Source organism: Euwallacea fornicatus, chromosome 5 (assembly GCF_040115645.1).
Source record: "Euwallacea fornicatus isolate EFF26 chromosome 5, ASM4011564v1, whole genome shotgun sequence".
Taxonomy (NCBI): Eukaryota; Metazoa; Arthropoda; class Insecta; order Coleoptera; family Curculionidae; genus Euwallacea; species Euwallacea fornicatus.
Window position 1 is genome coordinate 1,423,028 of NC_089545.1, and position 27,929 is coordinate 1,450,956.

Below are 27,929 nucleotides of genomic sequence, written 5' to 3' on the forward strand. Positions count from 1 at the left end.
ATTACCGACGATAATTCAGTCCAGAAACACAAGTCGCTCGAGTTCAAGAAAGTGGTGAACCGCGGCATAAAAGTAGCTCCGGATTTCGTGAATGACCGGAAATTAGATTAATCGGAGAAGTCGTTTCAATTGTTCATTTGAAATGATTGCGTGGTTTGGCTGAGGGGAAAGACCGAAACACGGACTAAGGAGGTACGTACCAGTAACTGCAATCGATGTCTGTTTATTATTAGTCACGGACTTATCACTAAGTTGCGATACATATAAATATCACCAAACGTGTATTCGTTTCCTTTTTGAACACGGAGACTTGGGGCTCCAGTGGAATAACTCACTCCCCTTGACTTACAGGACGTCCGCGCTGAGAAAGTAGAACGCACCGCAAGATTCGGACAGAATCAGATTAAAAGTTACTGATGTTTATCAGCCAAATCCCGAATTTTATATCTCTTATAAATTTTCCGAAGAGGAAATTTTCCGCAGGAGGCATGAGACGGGGTTTAATTTGTTGGCTGGTTTTCGCGGCAAAAGCTTTAATCCGTTCGCCCACCAAAAAACAATGCTTCACGTGTGTCGTTTTTGCACGCATAAACCTCTGTCTATAAAAACCATATAGAGGCCTGAAAACCAGAAATGGCCTAAAACCCCCCGTTATATGGCAACAATTGCGTTTACGAGTGATAAAAAAAATGCAATTTACATCGCACTGAAATCGGTTCGGAGCAAAAATTGTCCTCAATAAATTTCTAACCACAGCACATACAACTCATGGCATTATGTTCCCATTGTTTAACCCAAAAACGGAGTAAAGTACTAATAAATTTGACCAATTTCAAGGAAACCGCAAGAATTATTTACACGCTTTAAAACTGAAACTGGAGTTTACTCTGCGCTCTCATTATTCACGAAAGCTGCTAAAACAATAAGATTTTTTTGCATAAATTTGAATTTCATGCGTTTTATTAATATGCATTCTCCAGCAAGATCGCCTAAAGTGGAAAGTTCGTATAGGCATTATCATGGGAGAATGAGACGCGCTTTTTTTTAATCCATATTTCAAAGGAAGACACACTTTCTGCTGATGATGCCAAAGAACCCACTACCTACTTTGATTCTTGGCACCCAACTGAGGAAAAAGTTTAATTAATAATACTTGAGAAAAGTCCGCTTTCTGTAGAAATTGACCATGTTTGGAGTACGCAACGGTTGCGTTAAAATGCGAGCAATCGAATTTCAGGGGCGGATTCGCGAAAACGGAATTGCGAGGTGCGCAGTCGCGGAAGAAGCCGAAATGTCTTAAACAGCGCCACCGATCGGGAGTGTAAAACCCTTCTTTTTGAATTGGACGTCGCAGAAGAATTCCATTCTGATTCCAGAAAAGACGCCATACCTGACGTTCCGGGTAGTCCGGGTAGCGTGGGACTCGCCGAAGCGTCTGCTCCCTCGCAACATCGGGACGCGAGGACTTTTTCCGACTCTGGAGGGATAGATGGTCAGGATCGGAGAGTATCCACTATCTGCTGGTCGATTCCGAGAGTTTTCGCAACAGCTACTCTATCATTGGGTCATTTCGTCCCTGTTGTACGTTTCTTTCGCCCTTCGTGTAAACGAGAGGGCCTTCGTGATGCCTTGGCGACTCCCCATGCTCGATTTGTGTCCTTTCGAGTTGCGGGGCAACGCCGCTCTTCCTCCTTCCGATCGCTGTTCCGACGCCCTTCTGGTTCCGTATCGTTTCGTCACCCGTCCTGAGGTACACGTGCGACAGAAATGTTTGCTTCGGCGACGGAAACCGTTCCTGCACGTTTGCGTTCTCTCCCGAGAGGTGTCCCTCCTTACGTTACAGAATCAAAACTGCTAACGAAACCCTTGGACGTTTACTCCCTTGAAATTTTCGCCCCGGCCTCCTGCGGTCCTTCCTCCCGCATTTGACTTCCGCGTCTGTTCCCACTCCCTCCTGCCTCCAGGAACGGACTCGGGGCGAGAGACGTCCAGGGGATGCCACGTGGAGGTGCTGATAGGTCTTTGACCCCCCCCCATTACGTTTGACCTAGGTTAAGACATGTTGTGGTAATTAACAACGCATGATTAAAGCTACTACAAGTTCCGTTGTCTGCGGTGCTGCATTAACTTCGCTAATGCGTTTTTATCGTAGAGAAACTAAACTGCTTTTTCCCATAAGTGAAACAGCGTTAATAATTAATGATTTTTTGTCGGTGATTAATTTTTTATCGATCCGCGGAAAATTTGTATCGCTCGTTCAATCAGACGAAAGATCGATGTGGTTCCAGTTACATTTAGCAGTTCCTGAACCGATAGGAAGTGATTACTTTCTATAATTTCTTCCTTTTTAAAACATGTTTTTGGTCACGATTACGGGTTTACGTTCAATAACAGTTTTTACAAAAGGTAAATAAAAAGTTCTGGAACTGAACTAATTTCGCTGGTTTTTAGTTTGTCAGTCGCCTGCGAGTCGAATTTATTCTACACCGTTTATATGAAAAATGCATGACATTGCTAAAGGCAAATAGGCTTGTTATCTTGATTTACGCAATTCAGTCGCTCGAAACTGCATTTTTAAGCTTTGTTTTAGTCGTTCCACTGAAACAGAACAGCTTCGAATCTCTGCATAATGTTCATGTTTACTACTTCCTATACACACAATCGTCAAAGACAAGTTAAAAAACTCATTATTAACACAAATAGAATTTCAGTGAGGATTGTAGCGTGACGTTTACAGTGATTTATGCGTATCGTAAATCAATCAGTGACACTTTGGTGCTACATGCAGATATGCGCTATTAGGCACCATTCAAAACAATAAATATTCAGCTCCTTAAGCATTGATCAACAAGGGGCGTGCACCATAAATCTCACAGTAGCATTCAAGGTGGTTCGGTGGCTTTTTGGATTTGCTCGATGTTGCTGGAACGACGTGAACATTGCCAAGTTGAAGAGAGGTTCATTTTTGAACGTTGTTCGAAGGCGCGCGGGGAGCTTGCGAAGTCAAATCCCCCCGAAAGAGGTGTTACGTGGCCGGGAAAACTATGGAAAAGGGGGGGGGCCTTTCCAAGCGAAAACACGTTTCAGATTCCTTGATTGAAACCAGCAAAATAAACGAAGTTTCGCAAAACATATAAATATCGATATCCGAAGTAAAGTAAATATCGGAAATTATTACGTAATCGAAAATCAAGCCGAAGGTTCTTCTCCTCGTAAAAAGAGGTAAACAGTTCCGTTTAACTCCGGATTAGTTCAAATTAATCGAAAAAAAAGGAGAGAAGCAACTCGAGAGATAAAAATTGGTACAAATTTATTAACCAACAAGGTAAACAAGGAAATCGGCGAAGGGGCAGAGGGATGCTGATGGGGCGAAATCGATATCAAGGGAAAAACATTGATGATCCCTGAATAATACCCGAAAGCTTCGGAAAACAATTTTTTAACAGCACAGGTACGCCAATTAATCACTACACGTAACGCAATGGACAAATCATTTTTGGTCGCAGTGAATAGAGAGCAAACCGTTAATTTAGTACTTGTAGCGCTCCGTTCTAAACCCCACAAAACCGATTAAAATAAAACCTGTAGGTTTTCGACATCACTTCCAAGTTCCTTTTAATCCATTTTCAAGTTTAGGGTTTTTAATCTGTCAATGGGTATTTGTACCAGACCTATGTACACAAAACACTTTCCCGTTTTTATCTTGCGGTTTCAGCACCCAGCGAAAAGAAAGACAACTACCACATTTAAAGTGTATCTCTGGACGATATCGTTTTCAACTCATTAAAACTTTCGCTTTAATATTTTCATCCACAATACAATGCCAGCTATCAGGGTGTAAAGTTTTGGAAAGCTCTCATTGCATTGTAGATAAAAGCTTTGTCACCAAGCTTCACCCTCGTAAAGCTCCCGATGAGGCTTCAAAAGTAGGCCTCTCTTCTTCGTTCCTATTAAAATCTCTTTCTTTATTTTATTCTTCTTCTGGGGGGCTAAGATTGCGTACCCGAAGAGGGCAGAAAAAATCGTCTACCAAAAAAATAAAAAAAGGGGGCGTTTTATCACAATTTTTGCTTCAAAACCGACAATTGCACCCAAAATTCACGTCAAATTAAGCTTTTGCCGTTGTAAATTGATACGTACATAAATACCCAATGTAATGTGTTTTTTAATTTAACAAGAGCGGACCTTCTTCCTGTCTTCGGTTTTATGATCGGCGACACCACTGACGGCCCAGGGCGCCGGACTTGCTGAGGCCGGCCCTGCTCCCGACGCATTCTTTCCAACACGGCTTTCGTTACACATTAAATATTGTTCTTTGCTAGTATTTAATTTGTACCATCGATTGATTTTCACATCAAATATTATGAATGTGCCCCCAAACGTACAAATAACTTTCCATAGGTGTCCTGAAACTTTGCGCCTCGGGGCTTGTGCGGAGTGAAAAATTGCAAATTTTATTAAAGATCCTCAAAGAAGGACCGTTCAGCCCCATTTTTATGCGAAACAATTTATTTTTCAACTTTTCAGAATAACGATATGACGTAACAATAAATTGCCTTCCATCAAGATGAAGCTCGGTGGTCTTTCCTTAAGACCCCTAAAAGGCATCTTCAAATTTCTTTTGAATTTCTTTCGAATTTCTTCACACGAGACGTGATTCGGAAGTTCGAAACGCCCTCGGTATCTAAAACAAAACTTTGGCGTGCACCAGTCATTCGCATTTGCGCGTGTATAATGGGGAAATCCCCGGGGGCAAATAATATTCTAATCGTTACTTGAAAAAAATCTAAATGGTGTGTAAAGGCATTTTGATAAGGTAAATTTAAGACTAATTTTTGCCAAGCACGCATTCAACGAAGTAGCACGTTTTCCTCAATCTCCCTTATTTTGAGTGTAATGGAAGAGTTTTCTCATTTACTTTATTAAACTGCGGCCCCAAGTTTTATCTCGCACATGATAGAAGTATCTAGATCCGTTAAGGCAACAAATTATATCACCCCAAGAACGTTTATAATTCAATAAATTCATTTTGCAACGAGGTGATTCCTTAAATGGAATACTAGAAAGCACGCACTTACAAGAGTTTTACAGATATTTATTTACCTCACCTACATTTTACGGTACACGTTTGTTATCCAATTACGAAATTTCCGACCATTTCAGAGAATTCAATTTATTTGAAGCAAACAGAACGATTCCGAGCTTGTGTTTATCGAAATTAGTTTATAAATATTGCCGCTCGTAACTAAATATTTACCGAAGGCTCAGGAAGCATCTGCGTTACATTGATAGGGAGTTTGCAATTGTATTATCGAGGAGACTTCAGCCAAGATTTTACGGGAATAAACTAACCGAAAGCAGCAGCTGAAGACATTTTACGTAGTCGTCACGCAGACACGTGCGCGATAGCGACAAACAATTTGTAAGTACCAAAACCAGCGAAAGGGTTCGAGCTGAACAAACTCAATAGGGCAACACGAAACCACTTCTCCAGGTGACGGGCCCATTTAAAGTGTCCTTTTTGTGGAGGTACACAACACGTGGTGCATTACAAGATCAGCTGGCGCATCTGGTAGTAGTACCATTTGATCTCCGGATGCTGCAAGTCGTTCGTTGCACCTGGCGCACACGCCATCGAAGACAGCTGCACAGTGTATACAACATGGTACCCGCGGTTATCAGACGATATAAATTGTACGAGGCTTAGTACATTCCTCCTACGGCCTCCTGAACAAAGTGCGCCACTAGTCTGATAATTTTATCGGAAAATTGGGGGTGGTACTCACCGAGCTAAAAAAAATCTTAGGTTCATCAGTCAGAACTGATCTTGGAAAAAGCTCGTATAGAGGCGCACGCGTTCCTTCTAGGCTTGAGAGCGTTAAAAGTAACAGAACTTTAGAAAAGTCTTAAGATCCGTGAGCTTTGAGAATACCTTATCGGTCGTAGAACTGTTCCAGGGATAACTCCTTTCATATCAGTAAAACGGGACGTAGAAATCACAATTTTCAGAACTGCGGCCAAGGAAGAAAATCTATTTAAAAACGCATTGGTGCACTTGGAACGCTACACAGAAGAACAAACAGCAGACATCGTTTTGGAAAGTTGCCGGGTCCTGGTGAACTGTGACACAACAGCCTTCATGTTGAGCGTTTTAAGCAGAGGCGCGCACATACCTGGACAATGGGGTGCCGTGTCCGTCTCTCCACCCGCCACTCCGTTATTCTCCTTCTTTATGTCTCATCGTGTTTTTGTACTTCGTACAATGGTACCACCCAGTTTAAGTACAAATCCGAACATCGACGAGAACCGGTCGTTCTTCGTTATGGTTGGCGGGTCCACCGCAAGTACCAAGTACACACTCACCACCCAGTCCCAGTGCCGCTCGAGGGCAAAGACGCTGAAGTCTTGCAGAGATTTATTCCGTGACGTATTATATTGGTGTTTTACAGTTTGTTCGATTTGGATTAGCGGTGTAAATAGTTGTGTTAGACGATTTTATTGGACCACTTGTTACCCAGTGTGTGTATGTGTTCAGAACCGTTTAGAACCATGGCGAAAGACCTCGTCAGCTTTCTGATGTCTGTGTTAAGGATACAGGTGGGGTTCTTTCAAAATTTTTACATCGTTGAGGTTGGAGAATTTTGTAGAGTTTCGAACGGTCTGCGATTGCATGTTTTGCTTTCGAGGAGGTTTCATGTACGTTTTACCGCCGGATGTGGTGGTTTGAGCGACATTACGCACAGTACTCCTGTATTGAACTTTGGGCTGTTTCGAAAAGGTTCTTATCAGAAGACAAACCGTTTCGTCACGATAATCATTGTAACATTATTTTGTGTGTCTAATTAGTGATAAGAGTTTTGATATTAGAGATGATCTATAAAAGGATTCCAGTTCTTTTTCCAATGAGGCCCCTCCCCAGCTAGCTTTACCGATTACTGTAGTAATTTAATACGAAGGAAGGTATAACGTGAATGTGCATGGTCAATAAAAATAGAATTAGCAGCACAGTTTTCCTGATTATTGCCCATTAACAACCGTTAGATTCTTTTTCGTTAAAGATTTTTAATGGTAAGCTGTTCTTGATATTATTTACTTGTCTGCAGTTTGCCGTTATTTCGATATTAAATGAATAATGATAATAATTACCAGAGTCAAATGCCTTATGAATTATTGATTTCTAAATAAAGCTGAAACTAGGGGCAATCTGTTTATTGCCTCATTTGGATAGCAAACTGTCTTCGGTGCATCCCGGTCGAGAACTAAGTATTCATACATCAATATCTCCGCGAATATCTCTGATATCGTCCTACCACTACAATTATTCTAATTAAAGATATAAATAAATACATTTAATCTTTAACTAGAACATTGCTGGTAATGTAACTCACGTTCGCATGTAAAGTTTATAAGTCTGAAGTAACAACTTTACCAATCTAAACAGTCAACTTTACTTCTGAAATTCGTACCAAAAACAGGTTCTCTTCTGGTAATTATGGTCCGTAAAGGCGTCACGCTGAAGCTTTAATTAAATCAAATATCTTAGACACAGTTTTTCCCCGACGCTCTTTGGTATTTTTGCAACTTCAGTGTTTAAGTTTTAGTAAAATTACGTGTAACAAATATTTGTAAACGGACAAAAAATAAATGTGAAACTCACGGACTCGTCTCTATTTTTGTATTCAAATTCAACTAACCACCAAGATACTGTGAAATTCTCACGAGGGAACCCCCCGGTTCACTAGTCATGAGTATATAATCGGTTTATCTAACACCGATTATGCTTTCTGGTTTATTTTCCAGATGAGATTTAAAGGCAAACAAGCTTAAAATATAACTCATAAAACGTTTCGGAAAACAAGCTCGTAAATTAGGAGTTTATGGATATTGTGGATCTAAAATGTCGTGTTCGTGTTCGTATTACCGGTTTTACTCTCTTTTTTTAACCCACAACATTAGGCGTGTGGTACCTCAAATTGCTATGTTCTGTCTTTGTTTCATTAGTGGATTAAATTAGGTTAAATTCTAGCAATTTGCAGTGCCAAACTCGGTACCGGCCGAGGGGGAGAGGAGGTGGAGGTGACGTTGGACGGCCCAACGCGGCACATCAGGAAAGGCGGTGGCCTTCCCTGATCAGAGGTTTTTCTTGGGAGTAGGGGGGCGGTGATTAAAATTTTCGCTCAGGGCGACGGATTTGCTAAGGCCGGCCCTGACGAAATGCGCACCACTTTGCTAGCTTAAATCCCGTATAGAAATGACGCTTTTTTTTATCATAGAGGTTGAGGGGAATCTGCAAGCAGACATTGGGGACTTGGCACTCGGCGATCTTATTTGCCCCCTTTGTGTCGGGTTGGCGTCCCAATCCTGGGGGCGCCGACCGACTTAACCCCCTGTCCTCTCTTTATCCGCATCTCCCTCGGAACTGCCGTTAAGCATTACTTAAGGGGGGGTGATATCTCCCTTGGTATAGAAATGACGCCTGCAAACGTTTGTCAGGTGCTGCAACCTTTCACAATTTTAGGGCTGCATTCAATAAATATTGATATTGCTCATGATGACAGGTTCCTATGTTATGTATTTACGCATATTTCACCACAAAGTAAAGCTCACATTAATAGTATTGAATCTAGTATGATAAAAAGCATAAATGCAACTCTGTACGGTACAAACACCTGTACTTTTGAACACAATCTCCCTGTAACCTACTGGGTGGCTTCTGTAATCCGGTAGAAACCACTCGATTTTCTGAAAAGGTATTAACTTAAGAAGCTCCATAACCACTTCCAATATTATTTCCGCGAGTTGGAATAAAGTAGTTCCACGAAATATTCGTATAGTTTCGCTACTAATCCAGAATGACAATACGGGGGGCATTCCATTTCCAAAAACAAACATGGCGCCAATTCGCGTTATTTCCAGAAATAACAAACACTAGTTCGAGCTCTGTGTAAGCTTACCAGGACCAACCGGCATTTCACTGTGTGTTTTTGCAGGCTGACGCCAAACCACATCAAATCCAGCAGCCACCACCAAACCATCCACATCAGCGACGCGCATCTAGACAAGTTCGACGTACGCGCAGCGATCTGGGCGGTCAGCGGCTGCTCGGTTGGGAGCAGCGACAAGCTGCACGCAGACTACTGCGCAATATGGCATTGTCCAGGCGCCCCCTCAGCCCCAGAAAGCGACCCCCTGATGAAAACGATGAGGATGGTTTAGTGATTCGTAGACATGTGCCTGGGGCCCCTCCTCGACGACCCGCCTTGAGAAGATCGTTAAGCCAGCCTGTTGATATTGACAAAATCTCACCGTTGGTGCTTTTGAAGACTTCAAGTAAGTTGCTCATTAGTGTGAATGAGGGTTTTATAGAAGACTTTGGTTTAGATCATTCTGTCGGTCCTACTGCGACGATGAGTGAAGACGAGCACGACAGTCGGATGACAAATGTGGCTAACAACGTCTCTGATGAAGACACAATGTCGGATTCAGACGTGTCTTCCATAGCGTCTCTCACCGGCCATAAAAAGTCTCTAGAACTGCCAGAACCTGACGAAGACATGGTGATTTTAGCCGAAGCAGTTTTCGATCATGTATCTATTGAACCAGACGAGCTGCCCTTCCGGGCAGGAGACGTGATTGAAGTGGAGGACACTACTGATAGGGAATGGTGGTGGGGTTCCAATAATGGACGATGGGGGTAAAGATGATGGTTTTATCGCCGCTTTTGCTATTTGGACGAATAATGGTTTTGACAGGTGGTTTCCGGCTCAATTTGTGAGATTACGGGTCAGTCAGGAGGACACAGTGGAGGATTGTTTGGCGGCAATCGCGTCCGGTCGACCGGTGTCCACGCAAATTCGCAGAAGGACGAGCATATCGTTACTATCAAATGACCAGGTACGGACTAGTGTGGTGCGCGAATTGGTACACACCGAAAGGGATTTTGTGAAAGTGCTTCGGGACGTTTCGGAAGGTTACCTGTCCGAATGCAGGAAGCGCAAAGACATGTTCACTGAAGAACAAATAGCGACGATATTCATAAACTTGGAAGAAATCTTGCATTTTCAAGTAAGCTTTCTCAGGGACTTGGAGAGTTGCATCATCCTAGAAGCCCCCCATAAAAGCTGCTTGGGGGAATGCTTCCTCAAGCATAGTTCGGGCTTCAAAATGTATTCCGATTACTGTAATAGGTACTATAAAACAACAAAACACACAAAACCCAAAAATAATTATTACCCACTAATTTATGTAGTCATCCGTTGGCTACCGCAGCATTACAAGACTTCTACCAAAACAATAAATACAGCAAGTTCTTCGAGGCCTGTAGGCTGATGCGCGGTCTAATGGAGATTCCCCTCGATGGCTACTTGCTGACTCCAGTGCAGAGAATCTGTAAATACCCTCTTCAGTTGGCTGAACTACTGAAGTACACCCGCACTGATCATGAGGATTACGCTAATATTAGGGAAGCTTTAGAGGTGATGCGAGGAGTCGCCATGCTAATCAATGAGAGGAAGAGAGTGATGGAGAGTTTGGAGAAATTAGCGGCATGGCAGTTACGAGTGGATGGTTGGGAGGTGGGTCTTGTTAATGCTTTTCAGTTTTGAAATATTGTTATGAATAACACCCAACTTCTGGTAATCCAGAAACGTCTTGGATCTTTGCTCTTTCTTATTTATATTTTACATGGCTTTGCAGAAATTAATCAAATTTGTTTTCTTCCATCTCAGGGTGAGGACCTTATCGAAATGAGCTCACAACTCATCAAACAAGGGGAAGTAATCAGGGTCACTACAGGGGTGTGGACCAACAATATTACGCTTTTCTTATTCGATCGTCAAGTCGTGTATTGCAAAAAGGTATCGAGGGTAGCACATCAGAGACGAAATAATGTTCTAATAATGTGCATTTCAGGATATTCTGAAGAGGAATACTTACGTGTATAAAGGAAGAATTTGTTTAGACTCTAGTGAGATTATTGATGTACCTGATGGAAAAGGTAAGCCGTAATACTTTTATGGTTCTATCACGGAAAGTGTTTTCAGTCGAAAATGTTCTTTCCAGATCCAAATATCAACGTTAGCGTTCGGCATGCGATCAAACTACTGGATGGTGCCAAAGATAAGTGGTTTGTGTTCTGCTGTCGTTCAGCCAAAGAGAAACAAAGGTGGTTGGATGCCTTCCAGGAGGAAAGGCGGTTAGTGGAGCAGTATAAGGACAACGGCTTGCGTCTGCCACCAGCCGCAAGAAAATTAGCCAAAATTGCCGCTTGCCGCCAAAAACGACCACCGAGAAAAGCAAGACGTGAGCAAATCTTATCCGTAACTCCTTAGACAATATATTAACAAATCCCGAATTTTCGACGTCAGATGGTACCAAAATAACCAAACAAGAAAGTGGCGGTTATTTGGGATCATCAATGGTACACCTCAACGTAGCCGCCTCCAACTCCCACTCACTTATCGGAAGAAAAATGGCGACGTGGTTCAACTTTGGTGCAGGCAAAAAATCCAGGCACAGAGATATCCCATAATACAACCCGCATGTAAATAACTAGTTTGTAAGTTTGATATCAACCATGAAATTTTATACAGGGTGGAACAGCCAAATGGAATAAATTGAATATCTGCATATGTCGACATGCGTAAAAACGATATTTTAACGTTAATCAGCATCGGAGGCGTAACCGATCTAATCGCAAACGATTTTCTTCCTTTTAAGTCAAATAGATCGCGTGGGTTTTGTTTGGTACACCATACTCTTCGCATATCCCCATAAGGGAAAGGCTAATGGGGTAAAATCAGGTGATCGTGCTGGCCATTCTAGTAATCCTCGCGTCCCTATCCACCGATTTGGAAAGGTTCAGTCGAGATAACGCCGGACATTAATATGGTAACGTGGTTATGCTCCATCCTACTGGAACCGTATCGTATTCTTCGCGTATTTCGAAATATGTAGATATCGAACTTACTCCATTTGGCTGTTCCGCTCAGCTGATGCTGATGATAATTTACTTTTCAACTGCGGACTGAGCTGTTAATTTACCGTGTAAGTATATCATCGAAAATTTTACACCACTCAAGTATATTATGCGTTGTAGGTCACGTAAGCGTTGTCTCTTGATGTAGAAATGACAATAATTGTTAGGGCTTGAATAATTTTCACAACAACCGTTTTATTTGTGAATGCAAAGGAAAATCATTTGTACAGATCAATACTAGTCACACCTCATTCATTATAGTAGGTATTATAAGAATCAAAGCTCTAGAAAAGAAACCAAACTCGTGTACATACTTGTATCTATGTGAAGTGCTAAATGTTGAGAAACTAATGCAATATGACTAAAGTGATATTGGCTAGTGCCAACTGTGCTGTGCTAGAAAGAATGGAGCAATGGGCCTAATATGTAAATATATTTTATCGTTGAACGGCCTTTGTTATAGTTTCATCACTCTGTTAACCCTTTGTGTCGACTGATAATTTTATGTCTTGTTGTTACCCCCTTATCAACCTCCAAAAAGCTTCGTTGCTTTACCTGTCTATCACGAAACGAAGTTTTTATACTATCAATGAAGCGTTTGATGTGCATTTAATAAATATACGCATCATGTATCATTTTCGTATTGCCACAGGGTATTAATTAGATCGCAGTTGTGTTTTGGGTATCCTCACTTATCTGCTGTGTTTTCAATCCTAATTAGTCACTTACACTTGTGTATTTGTATCGTATTTAAACAGAATGTAATGGCATGTAATACGAAAAGTTTAATTTTAATTAAATTTTGCCAAAGCTCCAGTCAGCTTGAAACTTAAATTGAATTGAGGATTAATTTTCCGCGAGATATCGTTTAGCATAAATTAATAATAAAATTACAAAACGAAAAATTGCAGGCTAATCTGTCTGCCGTTCATTACTCCGGTTGTAGTTGGTTATTATGGGGAAATAGAAGGTTAAATTGAGCATAAACAACCAGAAAATGAAGCAGAAAAAATTGGGCGAAAAATTAGATTTCTTTCTAAAACGTGAGTAAAAGTCAACATACGAAAGAATTGGAAAAAATATTAACCTTTGGACAGAATGACTGTAAAATCACCCTCTGCGAGAATCTAAGTGCGTCCGCTTTATCAGAAACATTTTTGAATTATTATTTGAGTAATTAGTCTCGAACTAAATTTAAATTATTATTTGAATAATTAATCAAATTTAGTTAGGGAAAGGGCGCTGATGAGGCAGAGACACACTTACGCACTTCTAGAAAGAGATTTTACAGCCATTTTAAATAAGAACTACAGCTCAATTGCCAGGGAATGATATGTAACTGAATAAATGCATGAGCCCACGCGAAGTTAACATGCCTAAAGAAATTTTAAATCGCTGACTTCGAGCTTTTGGTCAAAATAAATACTATACGGCTCTGTGAAATATCAAAGAAAGCGTCGCTCGATCAATGAGTTGAAATCCTTAGAATTCAATATTTCCTTAAGATGTATTTACTGAGCAATAGTGACAAGACTATCATTACCTCGCGCACAGTGAACGCATCTTTTCATCCCCAAGCCTCACTGAAACTCTTGGACCAAGTCTGCATTTTAAGATATTTTGTTTGACTCTATCGTTGTATCTTTGTTTATACTAATGTTTTATACCTACTACTTTTAATTTTTATTAAACCTCTTCACCTTTGAGTTGGATTCGTTTTTATTGCAAGCTGTGACCTTGCTTCCAGTTCCCCTTGCCTTAAGTAAGAAAACCGAAGGTAGGTGTAGTCGACTTCAAATTATAGCTAAATAGGATGTGGTTAGTTAAAATAAGAGTTGACCCGAGATACCAATATTACTGACACCAATCAGGTCCAATTACTGGAGATGTTCCGTGATCGGATGTTCATTTCAACACAGAACTGCTACAAATCACCAGAGCCTATCACAGTCAATATCGGTTCATAACTATTTTTAAGGGATGTTATCGTAATATTGTTGAGATTTTAAAAAGAAGCAATACTTTCTAGATTCTTAGGAGATATAAACAATATTATAGTGTTAACAAAATGTATGAAAAATGGTATTTATCCCATTAGCCTTCAGATCAATTACAACGCTTTAAAACGGTGAAAGACTATGGAATACAATACACACATATCTCGTAATTTTGCATGAAATTCGATGTATGAAAAACAATAACTAATGGTTTTAGAGATAAAAATAAATAATATATTATGATACCTGTATTAAGTGACTGTTAGATGATCATAAGCGTTGCAAAAACGCCTTAATTTTCGAAAGTAGAAATATTTTTACCACGCAAAAGTACTTTCATTTGAGGCTTATTTTGATGTGGTATTAAAAATATATAAAATGAGTCAACTGTATATTTCGATACTCTGAAGCACATCTGTAGTGCTTATAAACTTCTTACGGAGACGAAAATGTAAAGGGAGCACTGTTGTTACGTATTTTACCTATGATCCTGTATTCTTATACCTAAATATTAATAAAACGATATTACAATTAATCAGTTTTTCCTTCGTCTGTATGATATAGGTACTATAAGGCATAACTTATCCCTTTTCGGGTTAACTCAAATTTTGGCGTATTTTAGAAGATTTGCGAACCAGCGCTGTGAAAATTGGATATTATACATACCAAAATCCGATATTGGTAAGGCCTCTTGGACTGCGCAGAAAATCGTAGGAGAAAGCTGGTCTCCAAAGGTTTTCCCTCTCTTCAAACGCCCGACCAGAGACGGTGTATACCCAGCTCTTTGAACATGTTGCACCCTACCACGTAGGGATATTCAAGGATCTGTAGGGCATTGCACTACATACCTGCATTATTACACCCGGTAAAAGCAATATTCGGCCTAAGAATGGACCCGATGGTATTTCACTAGCGCAAATTCATTTAAACCAATAAGGCCCAGAGCTTCCAACTGAACACTTTAAAGCGGATAGTTGATTGACACTTGTATGAGGGACTACTAGTCATTAGACCCTTCTAAGAAAACCAGTATGCTTAGGACGACTGGTAAATCAACAGAGGAAACAACGAAATGCAAAAGACACAATAGTGTTTAATTTGATATTTCATTATACACATTATTACAAACTTGATACTATAATAGTAAAAAAAATGAAATGAAAATTTACAATAAATATGTAATTATATCAGGAAAAATGAAAACATTCGCAAAATTTTTTTTCGTCTTATAACAGGCAATAAATAATAATTGAACATATATATATATATAGAAATATTCTAAATTGTCTGCATTGGAGTTGGCAAACCAGAATTCAATACGCAAATTTAAATAAAACATATAATTACTTTTCAAGTAAAATTGCACCAAAAATAATAATAAATCGACGCGTCAATTTACGGGTCAAAATTATAGGCGAGTAAAGGGTAAAAATCCCGTAAGTATCAGGGACAATATTGATAAGAGTAAATTAAAATATTAAACTGTTAAATATGAACAGTGAAAAAGGAAACTACACATAGAAAAAAGAAATCAAAGTGAAATGTAACCTGAAGAATTTTTTGTTTTCAATTTTTAAAATTTTCCTGTAATATTACATCTGTCCCCTCACGGTAAGTTAGGTTACGTTCAAATTTTTTTAAGAAAAACACTCACGATTCTTCTAAATTTTCGCCCTCCACTCTATGTAAAAAGTTTATACTTGAAATACAAAATTACATAGCTTGACAATCAAACCGGGTTAAAAACATCGATTTAAACTTTTTAACCCGTTTGTAAAAATGCATTTTTTCGCTAGACTGTAGATATATACAGTTTTATATTCGGTTAATTCAATACATCAAATAATTAGTCTACCTCAATTATTTTTTTTATATACAATGCTATTTACAAAAAAGTCTGTCCTCTATTCAAATGTCCATAGATACTGTACAACTAACTTCTTAGAAAATAGCCCTAACAAAAATAAGTTAAAAGTATAAAAGTTTCCTTTGTGTACAAATACTCGTTATATTCATAGTCTGCATAATAGTACTGAACAATTATTTGGACTGCTCTGCAACCCCGCATTTTCCTGATGGCTTGATCCGATTTTTAAGGATGGATCCGGGCTTCAAGAAGTTTTAGTTTTAAACTATAGTTTAAAAACTATTTTATATATTATATATCATTATTATGGATACAAACAAATGACTTTTGTTTTCAATTACGATTTCAAACCAAAATGCCCAAGAAAAACCAGGATTGGATCATAATTAAGGATACTTTACTTTAGGAAATATCAATGTAAAACATCCGACTGGAAACACGATCTTAATACTTACGATAATGTGAAATTTTGACTATGACTCTAAATCGTCTTCTCTTTGGCTCGAAAAGTATGAAGCCAATCCGGCAAATTCGCCCCCGGATTCCTCATCGTACGATTTACCAGCTGCTCCATCTGGGACGGGATTAGCCGATGGTTGGCCCTCAGAGGGATAGGGTTCTGGATAAGGGGCGTTAGGGTCTGGTGGCAAACTGCGAATAAAGGTGTTATTACAGTGGAACTAAAGAAACCGACATATCGACCGCAGATGTGTTAAGATTTCTACATGAATGTGCAATTGAGACTAAACCGCATATTGCAGAAATGAACTGGCACTGAATTCTAAGCCTTGGAATCTATAAGCCGCCGTTTTCACTTTTGAATATTTTGTTAAGTAAATGAAATGCAGAGTGGGTCAGAGCACTGTGTTTTGAGACCCACACTGTATATTATTTATTATAATTAATTATACCCAATTTGTCAATCAACGACGACTTTTCTGTCACTGTTATCTTCCGTTTCCTAAAAATCAAATACAGAATTGCGAAAACTATGTATCTCTAACTTCAATAATAACTGAGATACCCCGTATATACAGCTAAAATGAACACCATATAATATATCAATCATTTATTTTACTCAAAATATCTGAAATATACTTACCCTTCATAAGGAACCGGTGGCATTGCGGCATCACCTGCAGGAGGTGGTGGATATCCGCCATAGTAACCTTCAGGAGGGGCAGCAGCTGCTCCACTCTCCGCCACCGGAGGTGGAGGAGGGTAATGAGGAGGCAGCCCACTACCAGATGTCACTGGAGGTGGGTAACTCGGTGGCGGCCCACTGCCTGATACGGGTGGCGAGGGATACTGTTGCGAAGGGGGGTGAGATCCATTTCCTTGTGCTGGGTACGGAGTTTGCCCTGGGGGGAGAGAGTTAGAAGGGGCTCCAGGTGGGAGGCCGTATGCTGCATGCATCGGTGGATGACCAGGGGGCTGAGTAACGGGAGGATATCTGAAAGAGAGTCACCGCCGGGTCTCAAAATATCAATCCTTATGATGTAATACAAAATACGCCCCCGACAGATGTGATGCAAAAAACAGAATTGATATCATTTAAAACAATTAATTAAAATCAGTACTATTTATCTGACATTTTACGTACTCAATAAATAAACTAACCTTTGATTTCCCGGAGGACCAGCTGGTGGTGTAGACCCTTCCGCAAGGTTAACTGGACCGCCCCCCGAAGGTGAAGGATCCATTGGCCTCTGATGGCTATATGCATGTGGTGGCATTCCTGGTGGATAATTGTTAGCGCCTAAAGGTGGGGGATGATGAGGGTAAGGTACAGGAGGATTTCCTCCTGAGCGCTAAATTATTGCCTGCGTTTCCACAGAAGGCAAATTATTACCTGGCATATTGTACATACTCGAAACGTCTCCAGTTGAGTTTCGGGAGTTTGGGTCTTCGTGCTCATCGTCCTTCATAGTAGCAAATTGCTTCGCTCTTATTCGACCCACGGGAAATGCCGCTAGGTTCGGTTTTGACTGGAATTACAGCAAATGAAGCCATTAAATGTTACCTAATCAGCAGAAATTGTCATTGACACAATATAGAGAATCAAGCATTACTAAAGGCTTTTTTAACCCTATTATCGTTATTTTAAAACTGAACATGTTGTAACTAAACTGAGTTTCCTTACAAAAGTAGTAAGGAGTATTTATTTGAAATAAGATGATCATCTAACCTGTAACATCCTAGTTATCACTGATGGGGTAGGTTGGGCTTGTGAGAAAGGTTGCGGAGGAGCAGCTATTTCAATGGCTGGGCCTTGTGCAACCGAAGAATTACTGTTAGCTTCGACTTTCTTTTTACCAGGGCCTTTAAAAAGATAATATAACTTAAGACTTTTTTTCTTGAAGGAACTATTTGTACGCCGGATTAATATTATACCTGGTAGTAGACCCATAAGTCATTCATCTTGGCTCATAAATGAATATATACATTGGCAATATCAACACTTACCTCTACCCCTGCGTTTTCTAGGCGAATCTTGAGGCCCAAAATCTTTTCCGTCACAACTCAATTCGTCAAAAAGAGGAAGAGCAATTCCAGGAGGTTCCGAAAGATCGTCATTCTCAATATCGTTTCTTATCAGAGCAGTGACATTGCTGACTATTGGTTCATGAATGATGCTGGGATTTCTACAAAGCTTTGCCTTTAATAAAAAATACGAAATGTTAGATCGAACATATAAACCACCTTTAAATTTAAAAAAAGCCACTGATAAGATTAAAGTTAAGCCACATATGCTAACTTACATCAGGAATGAACGACCCTGGCTGATTGAAATGTTGCTGCTGATTGTTAAAACCCCCACCCATTGCTTTCTCCGGAATCGGAACACTGTGGTTAATACCATATCCTCCACCGTCGACATGAACCGGATTTCCTGTTGACCCTGAAAAATCAAATTAAATTATGATTGAACCTTTACTAAACGGTGTAATTTGTCTTTCTCTTGCCTGAAGCGGGAATTGGCGAACCTTTCTTGGGACCTAGCGGCTTCTTAATATAAATTTTGGGTACTATAAGAGATCGCTTTTGCCTCCTTTCCTCCTCAGAATTGTCTTCCTCTTCTTCATCCTCAATTTCCTCTTCCTTCTCTTCATCCTCTTCAACCTACATGAAAACCGCAACTCTTAAAGTGTAATGGGTTGTGAAAATCTATTTAAACCTCTTCATCATTAGCCACAAAATCCTCATCATCATCACTAACAATTTTTCTAGGATTTTTCTTTGGAGCGGCGCCCTCTTCAGACTCCGAACCTAAAGTGTCAACGTACGTTGCGGTTTTACCTCTAGTACGCCGACCTCTTCCCAAATTTTCATCCTCACTCGACGTCAATCCTCCAAATTTTATTCTGTTTCAGAGAAAAATGTTAATTTCAAAGGCATCTTACGTATTCGACATTTATTAGATTTAGTAGTAGTAATTAGTTTAAACACGAAACTCGACACTCGCCTTCCTCGTGATTTTCCAGAACTAGACTTGTTGCCGCCGCTCTTTTTCTTTTTTTTCTTTTTACTTCCCGATTTGCGTTGGTATCCGGAAAGTTCAGAGTCGTCAGACTCCGATTCGTCCCAAATTGAACGTTTTTTCTTGGGTTTCGGGGCGTCTTCATCACTGTCATCATCGTCAATAAAGTCTTCATCAAATCTGAGAAAGACCAACGCGAAACAAGTGAGAAATATCTGCAAAACTTCTCAAATATTGTGTAAATTTTAATTGAAAAACGAAAACTACTTCATATTGGATTTCTAATAAAATAAAAAATTAATAGATCCTCCTGTACCTCTAAAAATGAAATTAAAATCATGGCAGAGTGTCTACTTTTTAAAACTCTTTAAACAGTGTTTACGAAATATATCAATTTACCTTCTAGTTCTAGCCCTAGTGGACCGTCGGACAGGGGCGTTTTTCCGCCTTTTCCGACCTCCATAATCACTGCTGTCATCACTCAGATCTGATTCTTCCTCAACGTAATCTAATTCATCGTCTTCTTCGTCTTCTTCTAGCTCACTAGTAGAACCTTTGAAATCTTCGTCTGATATATCTTCTTCTTCGCTATCGAAATCTAAGCTGTTCAGTTTCCGGTGTTTCTTCCTACAAAAAATTATGATAGCTCGCATTATAAGTTTATACGATAACTAATTGTTAATAGTATAGTAAATATATCGTAATATTGTAGGCAAAAATTCTTAATATATTTCCATGTTTTCTTATACTACCTGAGCATCTTTTTCAAATGAGCTGCGCTAGGTCGCTCTTCACCATTCTCAGCCACAAGTTCTTCTCCTGCCTTCGGAGTTGGTTCCGGTTCCAACCCTTTAACAATGGTTTGAATATCTTTTCCGCGGCCTAAGTTCCCTGCCGTATCTTCCTGCTTGATTTCATCCTCTCCAATTGCATCTTTAATCATTTCGTCGTATTCATTGAACTTATAACTCTTCGCTTGCCTGTGAAATTAACTCTCAATTATTTTCAGATATTCTCAAAATTTCCTAAAACTAAAAATTTGAAAAGGTTATTTGATATGGGATATTTTAACGTCAGTTTCGAGCAGTAGCGTTTGGTCATTAGACCGATTATTACTGCTGATGAAGGCCTTGATATCAAAACAATTCTGTAAAATACGTGGGATATTAACTTTTTAATTTTGGTTTTTTACCTTAACTTGATAGACATAGCAAAACACCCTTAATCAACTAATATCAATATTTAATTCACCTGCGCTGCCTTAGCTGGTAAATTGGCTCATCACTATAACTCTCCGACTCTGACTCGGACGAAGCAGTGGAACTTTCTGATCTCACATCCTCCGATCGTCGTCTTATCTTTTTCCGAACTTCTTTATTCGGTTCCTTATTCGGCAAAACGTTATTCAAACTAATTCCGACATAGGCTAAACGCTCCTTTCTCCTATTTTCGATTTCCTTTTTGCTCAACTTTTTATCATATTCCACTAATTTGGACTGTAGACGTTCAAGGAGGATTATGTGCTCGCAAGGGGGACAAAACCAGTCACCCTCAGGGATTCCTAAGAGGGGCGGTCGCAAACAGGAGCAATGCCAACCATTGTCACATTTGTCACAAAGTAAAATCCATTCGGGATGATCCTTTTTCAGGCACTTCTGGCATGGGAAGTCATCTACCTCTTCAATGTCTGATTCTGCAAGTACAAACAAATATTTTTTGATTATTTAAACTTAGTTTTGATCTATTAAAAATTATTGCAATGGACAGTGATTAATTTTACCCTTTTTGGCAGTCCGTGCTCTCTTTACAGGCTGCCACTCCTCATCGTCGTCATCTTCTTGGCTTTCCGGTGAAAATTCATGGTCAGATTTTAAAGGCCCCAACTCCAAATCGTCATCTTCTTCGAGGTCTTCATCCTCCTCCTAAATCAAATTTTAAAGTGCAAAAAAACAAGCCAAGATTGGAAAAATTCCCAAACCTCTTCTACACCTTCTTCGCTCTCTTCGCTACTGGACTGCCATGGCCTATTCTCATTAAAAATTTGGTTGGCAGGTTTTTCCTTTCTCTTCTTTTTCCTTCTTCCGCTCTTGGAGTCCTCAGTTTCAGAACCGGCATCGTCACCCCCCTTTTTGTCTCTTTTCCGTTTGTCTGACTTTTCATCATCATCGTCTCTTTTTGACTTCTTCCGCACTAAACGAATATATTTTTATAGGAAACTATGTCATTTATTTAAATTCCTGAACATAACATTAACAATGTTTATTTGTCATTAATTTCTGCTAGTAAATTCAATTCATGCAAAACAAAGGCATAAACTTCACAATATACAATACTTTTTACTTACCTTCTTGATATAACGCTTGATTAAGCTTAATCCCAGCCTGCTCCTTGATTTTTAACTGCGCTATTCTGCGAGATTGCCTCAACTGTCTTGGGGAATCCTCTATTTGCAAGCCCATTAAAAGTCCTTGAATTTATTAATAATATAAAATGAGAAGATTCAATTGTACGACCCATCGAACGCGCAAATTTAAAATTAATATAATTTAATCAAAAATCACTTCATATTTTATGACTACTTACGACTATTTTTCTTCTCCTTTTTTTCTAGTTTCTTCTTCTCAGTAGCCTTCTTAGCAACCGAATCATCCGATCCCGCTCCATTTGTAGTTTGATCTTTTCCCCCTTTATCGCAGTCTTCTTCTTCCTTTGTTTCCTTCTTATCCTTCTTTTTGCCAAATCGTCCCGGTTTTTTCTCTTTAGCGGAAGATTCTTCTTCACTTTCTTTACTATCGCTGCTGCTATTACCTAAATAGGGACATATTTTATCCGAATCTCTAAAGACTCGAAAAATAATAACTTTACCGTGAAGCTGTTCTATTCGCTGCTCGACGCTTCTTCTTAGAGCAGCATCGACCTGTCGACGTCCTTTCAATTTAATCCGTTTTCCATTGCCGTCATCTGATTCTTGACCTTTGGAAGGTTCCTCTTCTAAACCTATAATAAGCAGTTAGTTATGCAGTTATGTATAAGAATAATTGATAATTATTAGTTAATAATAAAATAACGTTATAAATAATTAAAAATCTCACCCCTTTTTCTAACGGCTCTCATAGGGGACGGATTTTTAGTTGACGGAGGTGACGGAGTGGCTTCAGGCGAATCTTTGTAATCCATCGAAAACCCACTTACAGTTGGTTCAGAGGCTATTACTTTTTGTTTCACCTCTTCACCTACAAAATGTATTTATGATATTATAATTTATGTTAAACTTCAATACACACTCTATCTCTCTTTTTGTCTTATTTTAATGCAAGTATTCTATACCTGTATTATGATTCTTTATACATATGTTTCAAAGTTCCTGCATAAATATTTAGATAAATCCATTTCCTCTCTTGTGTTTTTTTTTTCTATTTTACCATGGTAAACAACACTGACCTTCATTTCCAGAAACAGCTAAAGGATCCTCTTCAGGGACATCACAACTTTCGCCTGCAGTTAACTCTACAGGGGACACAGTGCTTTCAGCTACCGACTGAATGGGCGAATTGCTCAACGAAGACTCAGTACTAACTCCTACAAATTACATTAATGAAAAGGCATTTTACATACGGGGACGCGAAATACCTTTGCTCTTTTCGTCAAACTTCTCCGTAGTTGGTTGATCACGAGATTTGGCAGATTTTGTTTTAACAGGCTTTAATTTAGGACGTTCCGACATTACCGTATCAGGACAGCTTTTTTCAGACGGTTTTGTGGAAGTATCTTCTTGAACAAATAAAGGCTCAGAAGATATTGCATGATCTTCATGGGTTGCAACTGGTTCTGCACAAGAAAAAAACGGCCAGACGTTAAAAAATACTTTGACAGCCTAAGTCCTATATCACGGGTACATTATTTCCTGAAAATTCTTGTAAAAATGGCCCGATTATACACGAAAATCTAGTTAAATATTTAAAGAAACATACTATTAAATTTAATACAACTTTGCATTATTAGAAGTTACCACGTTGGATGTTACAAGAACAAATTGCCATATTTCAAAACTACCATGTGAATTAGTTAACTTACCATTCTGACTTTCATCCAATGACAAGGGATCTTCATCCTTTTGAATTTGATTGACACCATTTGCAGGTACTGGTGATATTGTAGCCCTCTTCTCCAGTTCCTCAGGGATAACCAAATCCCTTTCTTCTGTATTGTCCTTTGCATCCCCATTTTCATCAACTTCTTCTGTTTCTGCTAATGGGTCTTTTTCACTCTTATCCCCCTCACCACAAACATATGCTGTTCGTTTAATACACAGATGCTCTACAATGGGAGTTTCAAGATGCCCTTCACTAGGTAAATCATGTTTTTCCTTGGATTTTTCGATATTATTCTTAGTCTTACTATCCACATCTTCAATCACTATTTTTGGTATTGTTTTAGTTGATGAGCCTGAGGAATTTGGTGTTCTAAATGGAAGTGGATCACTAGTTTCATTTTCTGCATTCATTGCTGTTTTATTGTCTTCTTCTTTAGGATTTTCCAAATTATTTTTAGCATTGCTTTCAATACTTCTTGGGACACAATCTAAAATTTGAATTACAAGAATTAGTCATAAATCTATAAATAATGTTTTTCTTATTTAGTCTCACCGCTACCAGTGTTCTCTAATTCCTTTTGGTCTTTCATGAGTGAACTAGTTTTTAATTCAATATCAAAACTCTTTTCTTCTATTTGTTTATTTTCATCCACTTGGGGTCCATTACACTGCTCTTGCCCTTCAGATGATTTAGACTTCACAGTAAGTGGAATTTCAGTTGTGTTTACTTGACTCCCAGAAGACTCGGACGATCCTTCTTCAGCTTTATCAGAATGATTTCCAGTTTCACAAGCTACACCACTGCCGTTTCCATAAAAATACATGCAGTCTTCTTCTATTACTTCTCCTAATATTATTACACCACCCTGGTTGTCAGCTCCAGATCCTTCCCCTTTTACTTGCATCACTGGTTCTTCTATTGCCTTGCCTATATTTAAAGTAAATTCAAATAAGTAGTAATTGAAACTAAATAGATAACCTTACCTATAACGGGTTCCTTAGTGATATCAGATACCAAAATATTTAGTGGTTTGATTTTGTGTTTTTGGCTCACAGTTTGATAGTTTATTTCTTCCTGTTCTTCTCTGGGTCTTTTGAAAGGCAGTCTTGGCTCTTTATCTTTTAACTCTATCTTAACTTCATTCTTGGGTGGGTCCTTGGGAACCGTTTCTTTATGTTCTTTGTCCTGTTTTTCATTTTTAATTGGTTCTTTTTCGTTGTTTTCGCCTTTAGCTAAGTCTTTATTCTGATCTTCATCTATAGCTAGCGCTTTTTCACGGTCTCCATCTTTGACTAATTCTTTTTTATCTTCATTTTTAATTGACCTTTTTTCATGGTGCTTATCTTTAATTAGCTCCTTTGGCTTCTCATTTTCATTTTTAACTTGGTCTTTTTGGTTAATCTCTTCATTGTCCTATATTAAATAAGAAATATTTTTTCTCTGAGTGACATAACAAATGACCTTTTAATAACACTACATAAGCCATAATGTAGGATTTGTACTGACAGCGCGTAAGTGAGATTTTTATATGATGGTTTGTGCTATTGTAACTTTTCACTTAATCATATATTACGTTAATCAGATGAAAATAAATCAATGGGTAATCAGTACCAATCAAGATAAAAATTATGCATTTAAACCGGAGAAAATCTAAATTAATTACCTTACTTTTCATTATAACCTGATAATGAATAAAATTGAGAAAAAAAATTGCGTAGATATAAACAAATCCTCAATTAAAGCACTATTGGTTCCTTTAGAGTCCTAAATGTGACATTTTTTTCTTAATTTTTCTTTAAGTTTCCAACATATTACCTTTTCTAAATTGGAATCGTCATCCTCTGATGTTTTCTTAGAATCCGTATCTTGCTGACCAGTATCAATAATAGGCTTTTCTGACATGCTATTACTATCCTCATTTCCTGCAGAATCTGAACTAGCTTTAATATCATTTTCTCCCAACTTTGATATAATTGAAACAAGACCACTTCGATCTCTAGAACAATAACCTTGAGTTTTACAACTTTGCACACTTATAACAAGCCTTTCAACGAATTTATAGCAAATAATTACTGACTTACTTGGCAACAAGGGTCCATTTTTCATCATCCAAGTCCTCTCTGTACACCCGTATTTGATAGTTTTCATCATTTTGGAACCAATAAGCATTCCCAAATTTATCACGTCCCAAAGGCTCAGATCTAAGTTCCTTAGAGGTGAGTTTGTTAACTTCAGCTTTAAACTTTGTGTTTAAATCAAATTGGGCTTCTACCAATTCCTGGAAAAAGTGTATTTTCTTTTTGTTTCAATTTAACAACGGTTTTATAAAAAATATCTCGTCCAATTATTATTCTCTAATTAATTGTAAGGCCTCTATAAAATGTACTTACCTTAAGTACTCGGACTTTTGATGCAACTTTAGCCTTCTTATAGCCAAATCTTTCCAGTTCCCAAGCATCTACTCTAGAAAAAGTGTGGCAAAATTTGATTAGAAACTTCTCCCAGCGTTCTGGAGGGGAAACATTTTTTTTAAGTTTCCTGAGCAGCTTTATATGCAAGTCTATTAGATATGGAGATACTGTAATATAAAAGATGAATGTTATAGTGTGGAGCTAAAAATAAGTTAGGTAGTGCATTATAAAATATTAATAATTCGAATCAAGCAAGAATTGGCCACCATCCTTATCAATTAACATGTATCAATGAAATCTATCCCTCAGAAACCCCTTGCTGCAGAAGCAGGCAAGTCAGATAGAATATCGTGTAGGAAAATAAAACGTTTTTTAACATTATTGTACTATATCATACAATAATATTTTCATAAAAGTTCAACCAGGATTAGGTACAAAAAATACAAAATTGGCAAGCCAGTGGTTACAGGTGATCATTACAGACAAATAGGGAATAAAATTCAATGAAAATAGCTTAGATCGAACCTACTTCTACTGAAAAATTAAAATTAACAAACTTAAAGGTGTGCTTAAATAGATGAGAATGTTATCAGTTCTTAACAGATTTCATCTTTGTTTATGGAAAACCATTTAAAATAAAAAAAACTAATTAAATATGAAAAATGATCAAACAAATCCTTGATTGTAATAATTTCAGGGAAACTACAGGCCTGTGTCCAACATAAAATATTGAAAGAGACAATCAGTTTCAGATTTGACCTTTACTTTTTCAGAAATTACATTTGAGAATGATGGAAATAATTTCACTGCAACTAGTATTTTGTGACATATCTGAAGTATTGACTCTCTTTAAATTTTTTAAAATAATCCATACTATATATATTATATACTCATATGACAAGAATTTATATATAACATAAGCACCTATTAGCTGAGGATAATGAAACTACTTTGCATAATTTGACATTTGCCATTGGCTCTTAAATTTACCAACCTGAACTAATATTTTTTTAAATAAAATTTCATTTTATATACCATACACACTGTAGTAAACAATGTGCTACCATTTTTGATTCCATCCTGGTGGGTCAATATGGTTTGGAAATTTTGAATAAACAAAGTCAACATTTTGTAAATCTAATTTCAGATCCTAGCAATAAGATCATAGATGTAATGACTATCGACGATAAAAAGCAAACAATGTTTTGTGGGTGATTGTTAGGATAATAAATTAGGAGGAAAATTATTAATTAAGTAACTATAATAAATAAAAAGTTGGAAGTTGAAGAATAATTTCCTGTTACTAATACTTAGCAAACTGCCATAAGAAAGCCAACTAATAAACATAAATTAAAAAGAAAACAATACAACTGTATGAATTGCCACCCAGAAAAATAATTATAGGCTTTGCATTCATATATCAATGACACTTGTTTGGGGTTTTATTAACAGTAAAACTGTACCCTGCTCTGTATTTTCCAGCATACTCTGTAGGTCACAAAAATCAATGTCTGTTATCCCCACAAGTTGCCCAAATTTCTCGAAAAAGCCGCAAATAACGGCAAAATTGGGATCCTCTTCACAAGAAGCATCGGATTCAGACGCCATTGCAATTACACACTTTTGCCTCGGTTTTTAGGATACATTAAACGCCGCTACACATTAAATGTCTCTTCATTGTTTAGGTTTAGTCCTGTTGATCTCCTAACAGCTCACTTTTTAGGAATAAACACATTTTGTACTATTTTATAGTTAAATTTAAGTAATGAAAGGAACATCAACATCTACGATAAGCCGATCCACTTTATTTTGACGTTTATCAAACTCGGTTTGACACTTCGCCAAGAACTGTCATATTTCACCGATGACAATAACTGTTAGGGCTTTTCAGAAATAATATAGCACTGGAGAACCAGAAATAGATTATGGAATCCAGTTAAATGCAGATTAACATACGTGGTATTGGAATCGAACGTATATTGACAATCGTCTACTGTTCAGGTTCAGTGGCTGCAGAAGTTTTCCTTTACATTTTCGTATTTTAGTACTGCACTTTCCAATGATTGTAAAAATGTTTAACTCCTATTCCATCATCAATCATT

The 27,929-nt window shown here is 38.2% G+C and overlaps 3 protein-coding genes across 6 annotated transcripts in view; 1 reads left to right on the plus strand and 2 right to left on the minus strand.

The window, feature by feature from the left end:
- RhoGEF3 (Rho guanine nucleotide exchange factor 3) overlaps positions 1-13,683 on the plus strand; it is a 104,432-nt gene extending 90,749 nt beyond the window's left edge. For both annotated transcript variants that reach the window (XM_066282253.1, XM_066282254.1), the window contains 8 exons: positions 8,991-9,330; positions 9,382-9,694; positions 9,753-10,187; positions 10,250-10,574; positions 10,728-10,856; positions 10,912-10,996; positions 11,062-11,301; positions 11,367-13,683. In XM_066282253.1, the coding sequence (XP_066138350.1) occupies positions 8,991-9,330; positions 9,382-9,694; positions 9,753-10,187; positions 10,250-10,574; positions 10,728-10,856; positions 10,912-10,996; positions 11,062-11,301; positions 11,367-11,530 (2,031 nt within the window). In that variant the 3' untranslated portion in view covers positions 11,531-13,683. The remainder of the gene's footprint in view (positions 1-8,990; positions 9,331-9,381; positions 9,695-9,752; positions 10,188-10,249; positions 10,575-10,727; positions 10,857-10,911; positions 10,997-11,061; positions 11,302-11,366) is intronic.
- LOC136339209 (sphingomyelin phosphodiesterase 1-like) overlaps positions 1-27,929 on the minus strand; it is a 49,742-nt gene that overhangs the window by 10,147 nt on the left and 11,666 nt on the right. The window lies entirely within an intron of this gene.
- LOC136339019 (remodeling and spacing factor 1) lies at positions 15,048-27,642 on the minus strand. Of its 3 annotated transcripts, none has more exons than XM_066281921.1 (29): positions 27,291-27,642; positions 25,807-25,994; positions 25,498-25,694; positions 25,232-25,412; positions 24,400-24,829; positions 23,969-24,343; positions 23,397-23,903; positions 22,953-23,150; positions 22,764-22,901; positions 22,415-22,555; positions 22,188-22,319; positions 21,906-22,130; positions 21,667-21,789; positions 21,301-21,512; positions 21,103-21,244; positions 20,574-21,015; positions 20,075-20,302; positions 19,722-19,949; positions 19,308-19,502; positions 19,020-19,206; positions 18,808-18,964; positions 18,604-18,743; positions 18,308-18,500; positions 18,030-18,163; positions 17,694-17,829; positions 17,462-17,600; positions 16,944-17,294; positions 16,297-16,492; positions 15,048-16,106 (listed from the first exon to the last, which is right to left on the minus strand). In XM_066281921.1, exons 1-28 carry the CDS (start codon positions 27,433-27,435, stop codon positions 16,315-16,317), a joined length of 6,042 nt encoding a protein of 2,013 aa, XP_066138018.1. In that variant the 5' UTR covers positions 27,436-27,642; the 3' UTR covers positions 15,048-16,106; positions 16,297-16,314. The 3 variants fall into 3 exon arrangements, with proteins under 3 accessions (XP_066138018.1, XP_066138015.1, XP_066138017.1); XM_066281918.1 differs by having other exon boundaries at positions 17,462-17,645; XM_066281920.1 differs by having other exon boundaries at positions 15,048-16,120; positions 17,462-17,645.

Coding starts and splice junctions, on each gene's coding strand:
- LOC136339019 (XM_066281918.1), bottom strand. CDS start 27,435: ATGGCGTCTGAATCCGATGCTTCTTGTGAAGAGGATCCCAATTTTGCC. Junction 23,151..23,396: donor ATTGGATGAAAGTCAGAATG/GTAAGTTAACTA, acceptor TTTCTTGTGCAG/AACCAGTTGCAACCCATGAA. Junction 22,556..22,763: donor AGCTGTTTCTGGAAATGAAG/GTCAGTGTTGTT, acceptor TACATTTTGTAG/GTGAAGAGGTGAAACAAAAA.